Source organism: Simochromis diagramma, unplaced genomic scaffold (assembly GCF_900408965.1).
Source record: "Simochromis diagramma unplaced genomic scaffold, fSimDia1.1 OVJJ01000816.1, whole genome shotgun sequence".
Lineage (NCBI taxonomy): Eukaryota > Metazoa > Chordata > Actinopteri > Cichliformes > Cichlidae > Simochromis > Simochromis diagramma.
This window is the reverse complement of record NW_024386908.1, coordinates 11,213,789-11,227,399: the sequence shown is the minus strand read 5'-3', so window position 1 is coordinate 11,227,399 and position 13,611 is coordinate 11,213,789. Positions and strand designations below refer to the sequence as shown.

The 13,611-nt window shown below is 41.7% G+C and overlaps 1 protein-coding gene across 1 annotated transcript in view; it reads right to left on the bottom strand.

Annotated features, from left to right (window-relative positions):
* The window catches only part of snd1 (staphylococcal nuclease and tudor domain containing 1), a 173,470-nt gene that overhangs the window by 51,889 nt on the left and 107,970 nt on the right, over window positions 1–13,611 (bottom strand). The window contains exon 17 of the mRNA XM_040035415.1: window positions 12,238–12,426. Within this exon, the coding sequence (XP_039891349.1) occupies window positions 12,238–12,426 (189 nt within the window). The remainder of the gene's footprint in view (window positions 1–12,237; window positions 12,427–13,611) is intronic.

The window sequence follows — 13,611 nt, the reverse complement described above, 5'->3', positions numbered from 1 at the left end:
AGTTTAACTGATGAAGCATAATATGCCAGTCATGCCCCTAAGGGTCAGTCAAAGAATAACTACGTGTAAATGCATAGAAAATATGGCAACATTCATGCTCTTGACAGTCATTTGAATAATTATGGTGGTGACATGGATGGGTCTATCAAAAATGTAACACGTGGGTTTAAAAAAAGTTGCTCACAAGTGACAGAAAAAGAGGGTGCAGAGAAATAATGACTACACAAATTTATGAAAGGCGAGAGCAACGGAACGATTATGTTAGGAGTCAATCTGAATCCACTGATAATTACCTATGAGAGAAAAATGCACACAATACCTAGTCTGATAACCTTAAGGTCCACAACCTTCAACTTCCCTTCCTATAATTGGTTGCACAATGACAATCAGTATTCATTCAGACAGTCTTAGTGCTGGTAGCAGCAGAAATGTAGCTCAAATTGGCCCTGTACTGATACAGCACAAGTGACAAAACATACAGGAAGTCAACATACAATGGCAGTTAGAGAAACTGTAACCTGGGAAGTGTAGGGATCCAAAATAATATTGTTAGAAATCATCACACATCAAGAAATTAAATCAATTAAAAATAATAGTAATAATGTACTTTGTTAAAGTATGGGTAAAGTAAGGGAGAAATGATAAATAAGATATCTAATTCAGAGCCTAGATTGCAAAAAGACAAAAGGGGAAGAAGGAAGTCAAAGACAAACAGGTTGAATTGAAGATGAGAAAGATGGGGATGATAGTGTGTAGGCACTGAGGCAAGAGGAAACTACAGACTGTACTGTGAGCGGAACACGTTAGCTGCAAAGCCAGTGAGTTCTTCCAACTCCTTTGATCTCAGTTACACACCTGAAAAGTTTTCTGGTCATCTTGCACAGTACTGACTCTACTGCATTAAGCAAATGCCAAAAGAGCAGTAATTCCCAGTAAAGCAGGTGCCTGTAAGACCATATTTGGTCACAAAGACAGGCTCAGAAATTGACAGTAAAATCAGCTGTGCTGTTGTCGCTGGAAATGAATCAGTGCAACAGAAAAGGAGTAGAAGAGGGGGATAAAGTGAGAGAAATATAGAACTGGGGAGGCGGTCATGAGGCAAATGGAGAAAAAGAATAAGCAAATTCATTTAGGAACAGAATTGGCTGCTCAACCAAGGGGAGTATGCCAATGTGTAGAGGACTCCGTGTCTGTGTGCAGGTAATAAGGAGAACTGATGAGGCGTTTGCTTCCACAGCGGCTATACAGTAAGCTGCTTCTCTCCATTTGCGGCTGAAAAAAACAAAACAAAGACGGCTCTGATCCGTCTCAACCGAGAAGATGCTAAAGGAACGCTTTGCATATTGGCATGACAACAGCAGCAACGCAGTAATCAAACACTGATCAGCCACAACATCAAAAATACCGACAAGCAACATGTATAACACCGATATTCTTATTACATTGCAATATTTTGTTGCAAAACCCTAGTCCTAGCATTTGTGTGAACCTCTGACACAAAAACAGCTCAGGAAAAAGAAAGAGCTCAAGGCACTGACCCTGACCCCAAACTCCCCAGATCCCCAACTTATCAAACATCTGTGGAGTGCACTGAAACCAGCACAACTCACATACCCAGAAGGATCTGCCTCCTGCAAGACACGACAGGACGGGCAAGAACTCCTCTGGTGGAACAAGGGAAGTATTTAGGCAGGTGTTCTTGTTGTGGCTAATATGTGTAAATAGAAATGCAAATTCAGCAAGTCAGAGGTGTCAAAGGGGACAAGTACATGTCATAACCTGTTTGTGTGACAACAAGGCCAGCAGGGAAATGTCAAAAAGTCTCATCTTAATGCTTGGAAACTAATATAACTGGAACTCATTAAGTGGAACAGGATATGCAGATCCCAACCAGCGCAGGACCAGCATTTAAATGCTACCCTCAAGAAACAAATATTTAGCATTTCATTAGACAACAGAAAAAAGCAAGGGAAGCAGAGAGGCAGGCGGGGGGAAACGTAAGGGAGGGGTGTTTCTCTGCCGACCCATAGTAAATAGAGTTAAGTGTGGCTGCGAGCAGGGGCCCTAAAAAATGTCAAAGTGTGTGTAAATGACTATTACTTGCATGTCTTATTTTTAGTGCGATCGTAAATAGCCCACCCTGTTTTGCTCTTTTTCCTGATTAAATAAGGACGATTAGAGAGGACACCTGAAGCGGGGCAAAAAAATGTGCAGCGTAAATGTTTCTGATTAATCTGCCTGATGACTCCCAAAAATACGTAAATGTCAGTCATCTACGGAGAAAATGCCAGTGCTGCTAATGGACGTTCAAATGAATGGCATTATCAAAAAACACGATAAGAGTGGTTTGTACAAGGCACAGCAAATCCATGCTCACTTCGGTTATCATCTAACTGAATCCAATCCTCTAAACTATTCAAAGTATTTAAAGCCTAAAGTTTCTCAAAGAAGAGAACCTCAAAGAAGACATTTAAAGGGTTCTATAAAAAGGCATAGTTTTACACACGGGTAGTTTGAAGTAAATGCGTAACAGTTAAGGAAACACTCATAATACTGCATTAAGCACAAAGGAAGAACCTCTGCTGCAACTGACCAATCAATGCTCTCCAGTCTAAGGTCAAATATGTCTGTGTTAAAATTCAAGGCTCATTGCTCTTATTGCATGCACTCATTCTGGTGAAGGTAGAAGGCAGTCAGCCACAAGTAGTGCTCGGCAAATCAAGTGGAAAAGTGTCTCCTTACAGTGTCCCAGGAGGGACCCCCCCCCCAAAAAAAAGACAGCAAATAATTCAGTAGCCCAACTGAAGTCAGTGCATGTCCTTCACACTTACTTTAATCAGCAAAGATGGCGGAGTAACTGGGGAGAGGGAAAAAAAAGAAGGGAAGCCCCAAGATATAAGAGGCAGGGAGAGTGCAGAGAGGCAGATGGGTAGACCTTTGTGTTTTTCCTATTGGGGGTGACGGAGCTGAGCATGTGTTAATCAGCCATAATGCAACGCACTGTGTCATATCATGTTATGCTCTCTGTCAGTGCATCACCTCCACTCTCCCTTTTGAGCAACCCTCTCTGATCTCATGGCCTCAAACCTTCATCCTAAGACTAGAGCGAAGTGATGGGAGGCTGGGCGCCTGAGTCATTTCTACACTGATGAAGCAGAGGGAGCCGCAAACCTGCCCGCGAGGTCCTCCGCTAGGAGGGCATAAGTATCTTGTGCATGACTGGAGAAAGAAATGCGTGTGGCCAATGACACAGAGACAGACGTACATAAACAAATGTATAGGATTATATGCAAAATAATCATCACGAACACGGTTGAAGAAAAGATGCAAACTAACGAAATCACGTGCAGGCTGCTGGAACACAGTTGCACAAATACACATAGAAAATGTTGTGCGAAACAAAAAAGGCCCACTTCCTGTTTATATGCTTCATCAAGTAGAATATTTCATATGAGGGTGTGGGCTCCTTAGGATTGGCCTGATGTCCTGGATGCATTTTTCAGATGACATTTTCAAAGACTGCGTGTTATCCTGCAACTCACGTAAATATATAATTCGCCAAGCAGAAGGTGGGACTGCTCAGATGTCACTGGGGTAGCTTCTTGCTCATTAAAAAAAAGGGAGGAAAAAAAGAAGAAGAGAAAGAAGAATGTGAGCGCCATGTGCACGGGGTGCAGCCTTTGTGTCAAATGGAGAATGAAGCAAATAAAGATGGAAAGAATGTTAGTATGTGATTTCACAAGACTGCGAGCAGAGCTGACAGAGTGCTGAATTTGCAGCTTTGAATTGGGGAAAAGGAAGATGAAGACCGGGAAAATGAGAAAGAGAGAGTTAGAGAGAGAGAGAGAGAGAAAACTGGGAGTTGGGGTGTAAATAACACACACATCACTGGGTCCACTGATCTCTTCTTCTGTCTTTCTGTCTCTGCCTCAGGGCACCGAGGGTCCAGCTTGCCGACTAAAGTGGGGGTGGTGTCTCCGGAGAGAGCGTGCATGTGTACATCTGTGCGTGCACCGTCTGTCTGCACGGGCTCAAAGTGTGTTTGACTAAGCAGGAAAGAGACGGTGAGAGTATGGTGCGTGCACGTGTGGCACCTCCCTCCATCTGCAACAAAGTTTGTGTGTATGTGTGCGGATGTGTACACAGCACACTCAATCATATTATGTAATCTCTTAGCTATACAAAAAAAAAAAAAAAAGAAGAAGAAAGAAAGGGGGAAAAAAAAGGCTCTGTCAGCTCTTTGCTTTTGTGTGGTAGGTGGTTCATTTTGTGCGTACAGTGCAGAGAGGGAGGATGAAGGCAGACGTGCACTCACACGGGCATACACACTGGCTTACAGTAGTAAACAAACAAAAAGGAAATGGTATGCAGTCACATTCAAAACGCACATCTGCACACATTGTGCACGTATGAATGTGAAGGCACAATGCAGACAGAGACGGATGCCTGGGAATCTGTAGTAGATAATAGAATGCACGGTTCGCTCCATCTTATCCAAAGATGGGAGGTCTCAAATGGGTCACTACTCCCATAGTAACCACCCTGCAGGGAATGATGTCCCCCCTGCTGTGATCTTACTGTCCTTTCACACATGCCACCAAAGCCTTCAACCTTCAGTTTGCTTCTATACTGCCCAATCATTTCCAGTATGTGAAATGATATAATAAGTAATTAACATAAAACACTTATTACAGTTGAGTACAGTATATAGTTAAGAATCTGCCGACAGAGGTTGTTTAAAACATGCTATAAAATAAACTTTGACTTGACTTATTACAAACACATTTTTTAGTGCTCAGTTAGATTTATGCAAACTAACACACAGATGTCAAACTAATAGCTCGGGGTCCAGAACAAGATCACCACAGGATCCAATCTAGCCCACCTGAAATGTGAAAATTCTAAGAGTAAAGTGCAAATACTGGATTTTTCCACAGTACTCTGACCTTAAAAATGGAATCACATCACAAGAGTCTAAACAGTTACTTCTATTTGAATCAGTGGTCTGAATAATTGTAGGTTTTACAGCCTTCTTACAGATAAACACATCACCCACACTACACCAAAGAAATTGATAACATAATACAAATAAATAAGTTTTAATTAAAAGCATTAAACATCACAAGTTTGCTTCCCCCACCACTCACTCTACATTTTTAAATTATGGCACAAATTCACAGTAATGAGCTGCCAGTACTTTTAAATGTAGTTTTACAGATTTCTTTCTTAGAGAGTGGTTAATCCCAGGAAGCAGTGATGACAGCTTCTTTGACTGATTACAGCAGGATTTCTTTGTAATGTGAAAACACTGAGATGTTTTCCCTTTCCAAAAGAAATATCTCAGCCTGTTTATCTTGAGTTTTATAAATGGACAGTTTACATAATGTTTTCAGGATGAACTTTCAGTGTAGATGAAACTTCATCACACTAAAAAGAAAGAGAACATGTAAGTTATTAGAAAATAGTTTTACTGGTCTGGTCTACTTAAGATCAAATTAGGCTGCAAGTGGACCATGAACTAAAAGGGGGTTTGACACCCCTGCTCTGAGGCCTGTTTATATGATTCCAGTTATTATCCAAGCACACACTTGGTTAGTTTTTAGTACAGATGCATTGTGGTGTATAATAAACATGAACACCTTTTGTGAATGGAGCACAAAAACACATCTGATTTCCTGAGTGAAGACACAAAAGGTGATTTGCCCACAGTAGGCTGAGGACTGCTGCACCATGAGTCATCAAACTGTACTAACTTGGTCATCGCTACTTGCAGCTACGACACTGTGTTCCAAGCAACGGACGTAATGGTGAGGGAAGCAGGGTCCTTGGGGTATAGCAGTTATCGGACAAGGGAGTGCTGTTGTGCTGGACTTTCTAATTCTGTGGACGATATATTTCCAGCACAAGCTAGACTTGCATCGATAGTTTGCCCACGGGTGAGATGATGCACTGTGACTTTTGGCACAGTTTTAGCTACTCATCTCTTAAAGAGCAAAAAAAATGCAAATTGCCTGTGACATAATGGTTTCTTGGCCCTCTATCTTTGCGATGTCACCACTTCCCCTCCTTTCATTTTTCCATTATTTTTTTTTATTTTTGGGGTGATTAAAAGAGCCTCTGTACATTGTTTCAAGTATCGTATAGATAGAAAAACAATACTCACCAGGAAACTGCATATAGATTTTAAATGATTTGTAAATCACTGCATTGTGATTGCTTGTACGCGACATCCCATGCTTACATTCAAACAGCACTGCAGATTGAAAATGTACTGTTCGCCTCTGTGATTTACTGGTACATAACATGTCTGGGTGCTCACGCAGGTCTTTAAACACCTGCATTATGCATGAGCTGCACATTGTATGCAATGCGTTCCTCAAAGTCTTTAGTATAGATCTGAGGCCTTTAAATAGAGTTTAAAAAAAAAAGCAGAAACAATAAAAAGGGGGGGGGGGGGGGGGGTAACTGCCTCGTAACCAACACTGCCTGAGGTAAAAATGTCTCAAATTAAGATGAGGATGTTTTCTGGCATTTGCGGCATACGACCAGACAAAGTGCCTTTCATTCAAGTTCACCCATTGAAATTCTCGTAATGGACTCTTCTGAAATCGTTCCAAAAGCAGCCGAGGAAATGCAAACAAGCTGTACGCGCTCATGACCTTCACCATATCCCACAAGCTGCAAAGATATATTACACAGCGCTACATAAGTAAAGATTTGAAATTATTTCATTATCATATCGCAGTCTCGAGGCACAAAGTATACTGCACACAAAGAAGACAAGAAATCAGAGAAGAAGAAATGCAAATCCATATGGTACGGACTAAAGTCTTCAGGTATAATCTTTAATGAAACAAACCTTTGTGGGATTACAGGAGACATTTAGAAAAGAAGAAAATTCCATCCACCGAGACAACAAAGAGTATGGATTTTAACATAATTAAGAAACAGGCAAGATAGTGGACTAGGCTAAAAAGAAGAGACTCAAAAAAAAAAAAAAAAAAGTGGCAAGAAAAACTTAAAACATCAGCCCGGTAAGAATGACTTCCCTGAAACACAGGTATGTCATTTCTAACCAGGCCCGAGAAGCAGTTTCCTCAGCTGACATTCCCGTTCCCTCTCAAATGGTCTGGACAGGTGTCGAGCCCAGTCATTAAGGAAGTATCACTTTCTGTGATTGCCCATGTCATGGTCATTGTTCCCTTCTCGACGCCACACAGCCTTCATTTGTTAAATCAAAGGCAACAATGACAGCAGTAAGCAATGCATTGGAGAGATATTCGAGAGGTATGCCTGGAATGGTAATACAGTTGTGCAATCATTCCGTGTGCCTCCAAATGCCATTATATTTTAATTCTTTACACACTCTAATGCAACTTGTGAGAGGAATGTAACGGCACTAATTATTTCACATTAGCCAAAAACTCTCTTTGCAGAGACATGACAGCCAGGGACTCGGACCAAAAATGGCTCAAGTTAAGAGGAAATAATTTGCGAGAGCAGCAAAGGGATTTGGCAAAAAAAAAAAAAAAAAAAAGACCCAAATTTGACAAACAATTTTAGAGTCAGTCATAGAAAGAACCAAATTTATTTCACTTCAAGACTCTACAGATGACCTTACGTTAATGTTAATCCCCAGCGTTTTTCCATTATATTGCCTGGTGGCTGCCATAGGTTATTTCACTATGAGAGGCCAAGAAAATGTGAAAGGATAAAGGAAAAAAAAATTCAGCCCTGGAAGGATTTCACTGGCTTCAGGGCTTAAGAAAGCACTGAGCGTGGCATAATAGAATAGGGACTGTCATCCATGGAAACCAAACAAAGACGGCAGTATGAAATTTTATGTAGATTATTAACAGAAGACTGAGAATTATTATGGTACATAGGTGATAAAAAAAATCCTTCACACTACAGCAATTTCTTTTTTTAAATCCACACATTTTATCTAATTTCACTGAAGGGGAAATATACAACAACATCTAGAATTTTATGCAAACAAACGAGAGAACGCTAACCATATAAATCCTTTGAGTGAATTCAGCCAACTAGAGGTAAACTTCCTACAGCATGAACTCAGGGACAGAAGCTAATTAGCTTTGCTAAAAGCCCAATTATCTTGATTCATCCACAGTGTGTTCCTGTTTAGCCAGGTGTGTGATGTGCTGACTGCAGAGAAGACACAGCTTAGAAAGCAAGACAGGGACAGGTTTTTGCACCGTCTTTGAAAACAGGAGAAAAAAACAACTCGTAAAAAAAGCACACTGAGATGTTTGGCCTCCACTGTGAGCTACCAACTGACCTTTCAGAGTAAACAAGAAGCAACTGAACCAAAATAAAGATCTAGAAAATTGCACTGTACCAATATAATCAGACATGCAAACAATGTTAGTCAGCCAATAGCAGCAAACTCGAGTTCTGTGATCTGCTTTGCAGAGTAAAAACGGATGACCTGGGTCATGTGGTAATCTATACTTGTGAACAGGGCCTTTGGCAAAGTGACAGCTAAGTCGGCTGGACTTCCAAGTCTGGGGACCACTTGGGGTAAAAAAAGAAAAAAGAAAAAAAGAAAAGAATGCTGAAACAAGATTATGTACTTCAATCAGGCTGCTCCAAGGACACGTCACCTGGCTCACTGTCAGAATGATGCCGCTTCAAGTGCTTTTGACGGGTGCTGTTGATGGACGGGTGAAGTATTAGGAACGGCAGCACCAGATCCTGGGTTTATGTTTCCAGAGGTTTTTTTTTTCCCCCCTTCGAAAAGGGTACAAATGCTGCAGGTCCTGATTCATTCTGAACAGAGTCCAGGCCAAGGAACTGTCCCGCATGATCCAAAAACTGTAAAGCATCTAAAGATGCCAGGGGCATGACTGGAATTTGATTATTAGTTGAAGGACAGAGACGAGAAAAATAAAGCAGAAGGAAGGGTAAGGATGTGAGAAAACAGAAGAGATTAAAAGAAGGAGAGTGGTCTGTGAAGAGGGCCAAGTAGGACTGAAGGAAAGGGGCGGGTAGTGATGAAAGGAGAAGATTCCTATGACATGAAATATCTTTAACAGGGTTTGTCATATCCTCTTTTGCCCTTTTTTCCATGCCTTTTCTTTTCCATCTTCTTTTACCCACTCTGAGAGCCATCGGAGTGTATTAATCTCCTTCAAGGTTGGGTAATTATAGCAGCAAAGAAAAGGGGGGGAAAAAAAAAAAACCGCTTGCCCAACAGAAAGCACACTTTATCACTGAGCACCGATTGTTGATTCATCTTTTCATAATGAGGCCACTCCAATTACGAACATGTTTCTGTCCTCGTCCAATTTATAGCTACTTGGTTGCCTTTTTTTTTTTTTTTTTTTAAGTAAAGGTGGGCCTTAATAGAATATTCACAAATAAATACACACAAAAAAATAACACTGCACATCTGCGAAGAGCTCTGACTAGCAGAGCACAGCCAAGAACTTCTGGGAGTCTAAATTGATTTCCCCTCTCGTGAACCCATCTCTTAATTTCTAAGTATTTTATTTCATTTTTCTGTTTCTGAAATCGGAAAGTCCCGAGGCACAACTACATATCGACGAGCCAGCTCCCACACCTGTTCAGTCTTTAGGGAACTTCAATGAAAGCTACAGCCAACATTTCCCCTGTCAAAGACTCTGCTGTTACCAATCCACCGAGCCAAACTACCATTTTGTACAATTCATTTCTCTGAGCTGCAGAAAGATAGTCGTGGAACATAATATGACTAGCTGCAAAGAGATCTGTCTTATTACAAAGACAAAATGCACCCTCTTTGCAATGAGTCTTGTTTACACAGATGACTGCTGAGCGAGAGTTTGTTTTTATAACCAAAGGAGATTTTGAATATACACCAGACTACTTTGTTAAACCACGGAGGAGATTTAAGGAGGGGGGCGTGACCATGGCTTGGCAGCGATCAAATCATTGTTAAAACACCACAAGATAAGTTTATACTGTGTCCCTGGGTCGGTCTTTTTCACTGAATTATAGGAATGTTAGTGCTGATAGCGTGATGATAATTCTTACAGGGGGACACACTTTAGAGATTTATGTAAACAATAGTCGAGGCACAGATAAATGTAATGGGGAAACAGGCTTTGGAGCAATTCCAGGTCTACAACTTAAGCCTTCTGCATGTTGTGTGAGATGGATTTGCTCCCAGGACTGTTCCAGATATTGTTCCAAGAGATGCTGATGTGCAAGATCAAAATGCGCTGAGCTCTGAGAAAAGGAGTCTTCTCCAAACCCTTTGGAAGGCTTCATTTAGAAGACAATCACTTTGTCCCATTGGCCTCATTGTAGCAAAATCTCATATTCGCTTAAGTCACTCGAACTAAGCAGTTTTGGTTCAGGATGCTACTGCAGCAAGCCTGAGTCCCTCCCCCTCGATGTCCTGCTGGACCACCGACGCTTTTCTTAATGAGTGTGTGCATGCATACACGCACACATGGGACCCTGTTCATTATGACAACCTTGTTTTCTCAGAGAGACGCCTGACGCAGCAGTACCAATGATGTCTTCCATATCTACTGCCGCAGGGACAATAAAGAGAGGGCAATGAGAAAAGAGGAAAAGAGGGAGGGCGATGGGAAGGGATACAAGCTACCATCCCGAGCCTCGGCCTACACACAAAGACCGACCACCTTAACTTCAAAAGAGAAAGAAAGGCGGGGGAAAAAATGCATGCTCTTAGCTTTTTTTCCCTCAAGATGGTCTCTATGGGTTAATTAGAACACAAGTCCCACCTTATCTGCCTTCAAGTTGCATAGTATGCATTCACACACAAATACAACTAACTGCCCCGTGCCCTGCTAACACAACACACTTTCCACTACACACATGCACAAACAAATCAGGCTGTGGTTGATTTGTCCACCGGTGCCTTTGGCAAACTAACATCAAACATAATCACCGTCTGTCTGGTCAATTCAGGCCCCATTCTGTTGCCTTTCCTCACGGCCCTGTCCGCGCTCAGGTTAGCTCAAGTCAAAACCTTGTGGTGAAAGTCAATCTGTCTCAACACTGCAAGGGGGTTTGGAAACCGGTAGTGAAATTGTTATCGGAGGTGTCAGGAATGCGCCTTCATGCTGCAGTTAGATTTAACATGGCAGCGTCTGTGTGCTCACATCACTGGCAAGATGTTTTTCCCTTTTTTTTTTGTAAATGTCAGACAAAAGGTTCACCTGCGCACCACTCTATTCAGAGTTGTGAGAAATGGAAGACCTAGACAGAGAGTAATTGGAAGAAAAAGAGGAGAGCTGAGAGCAGGGAAGACACAAGAGTAGGAACACACTCACTGTGAACATGATAGATTCAGAGGAGGGGAAAAAGAACGCAACCCCTTCTTGGCTCCGGCACTACATCACATTTATATGGGGAGAAGATGCATTTGTGTCTCCTCAAGGACCCAAATGGGTGGACGCAAGTGGAAGAGCGAGAGGAGGAGAGGCATGAGCAAAAGAAATAAGTTACACAGATAGAGAGAAAGAGGACAATGATGACAGCTGGCTGGGCACCTCGTGCATCTGCCAGGGGTGAGTCGCGGAGCCATAATGAAAATGCAGGGCGAGATCAGGATCACTGTGAGAGAGGCCTCTATCCATCACAGATTTCCCACTGAGAAAAGACAGCTTCAATGATAACTGCAACTATGTGGCTATTTGCAGAAGCAGATGGAGTATTTTCAGAACACTGTAACTTTAACTTTTAGCACTGCATCTTATTAATGCACTTTAGTCACATTTTTATTGCCACCGGGGTGACTTGGTGCAATTTCTCAGCATTATTTGAACAAAAAGCTTTTTATTTTTCTCCACTCACTTCTGAAGGATTATCATTTCTCCAGACAGCACCTTAAACTCTACTAATAAATGTATTACTGGCACTGATGTTGAAGGCGGAAAAAAGAGCTGCTGGGTCTGCGATGGAAGAAATAGCCCACACATGGACACAGTACAATATGGCCACAGGCAGGCAGACCTAAGACACTATGGCTCAGAGATGGGAAAGCCAGTAAAGTAAGCACTGATGCTGCTGCTAAGCCAGATGACATCTTGAGATTTACTTCCATCAGCAATTTTGAACCTAAAGATAGCTAGCTTTGGTTAAATGAAGTTTACTGTGCAATTAACATTTGAAAGCTTTTTGAGGGCCAGTTTAATGCCATTTGGGACTCATTGTTTTGTAGGTTGTGCAGTAGAGCTCTTGTAGCATCTAAATGAAACCTACCTTCTCTTTCCTCTGTCGGCACCCCTCCTCTGCTGCAACCAGGGTTTTGTAGTAGGCACTGCGCTCCGCTGTGAAGTGCACCTTGGACAGAGCATTTTCTACCAGTGCCACAGACAGATTCACACCTTCAATGTGCAGCCAGCCAATGAAGTTCCCTGCTTTGTCCATGCTTTCCACTTCAACTTCCACCTGGAAAACAACAAGAGGAGAAGGGGGGAGGGAGGAACGAGAGAAAGAAAAGAGGCTCAGTTAATGTTCTGTATCAAGATTAAGTTTGAGATTCGTTTACAGCAATAGGAGGGAGGGGGTCCCCCTGAGGAGACATCACTGTTCTTAAATAGAAACATGAATGAAGACCTGTGAGCTTTCTATTGATTCAGTACCACACACACACACACACACACACACACACACACACATATGCAGATCCTGTTTCATTCCACTGTTGTGGACTTCCCAATGAATCTGGTCTTGGTCAGTACTTTTATAACCAGAGAAAGCCCCGCCCGCCCCAGCAGCGACTGCTCGTCTAAGTACACTTTCAGAATAACTTGAGTGTTTGACATTTTCAATTAAGCATGACTGTCAGCTTTCAATAATGTGTCTATTTAGAAATCACTGGGCCTGTGATTGGCCTGCACAAACAGTGGAGGCTATTAGAGGCTTTAAATTAGTGTTGCATATGCACTTCAACCTTAATTAAGAGCCCACATTTCTTCATCCTATTTTTTTTTTTAAACAACGCAAATCATTTTCAATTAGTGACAGCTAAGTTGCCATTCCCTTAAGTAAACAAATGAGGGCACCCAAATTAGCTAACCCTGCTGACAAAGTAGGAAAGATTTCACAACATTGCCCGTGATGGACTATAACCAAATTCTGCCTATTCAGGCTAATTATCTATTCATTACTTTTTGTTTCATAAATGATGGACGACCAGGAGGCGAAAGAAAAAGGACAAAAAAAAAAAAAATCAATAGCATTTTTCTTTACTCTAAAGCCTAAAGTCAGCGAGAAAGTGAGAGGGCAGGTGTGCTGAGGAGATAGGACGTAGTCAAGCGATTAAGACTTGGACTGCTTAGCCCTGCAGTCACAAGGGAAATCTGAGGGGAATTAAGTTTGTAAACTGCTCTGCCTTGTTCTCAGCTGAAGTTAAAAAAAAGAAGCTTTTATTACTGAATGTATAATCTGTTCTTTTATTAAGCATAAAATTGACAAGCTATTCATATAACAGTGGGACACATATTTCCACTTTCTGGATCCAGTTATATTTGGATAAAGCGTTTTCATCAAGGGTTTGTTCAAAAGTGATATAATGTAATGTAACACCACTTGGTACAGTGGCATATCAATGAGGCTCTTGTTTTCAAACTT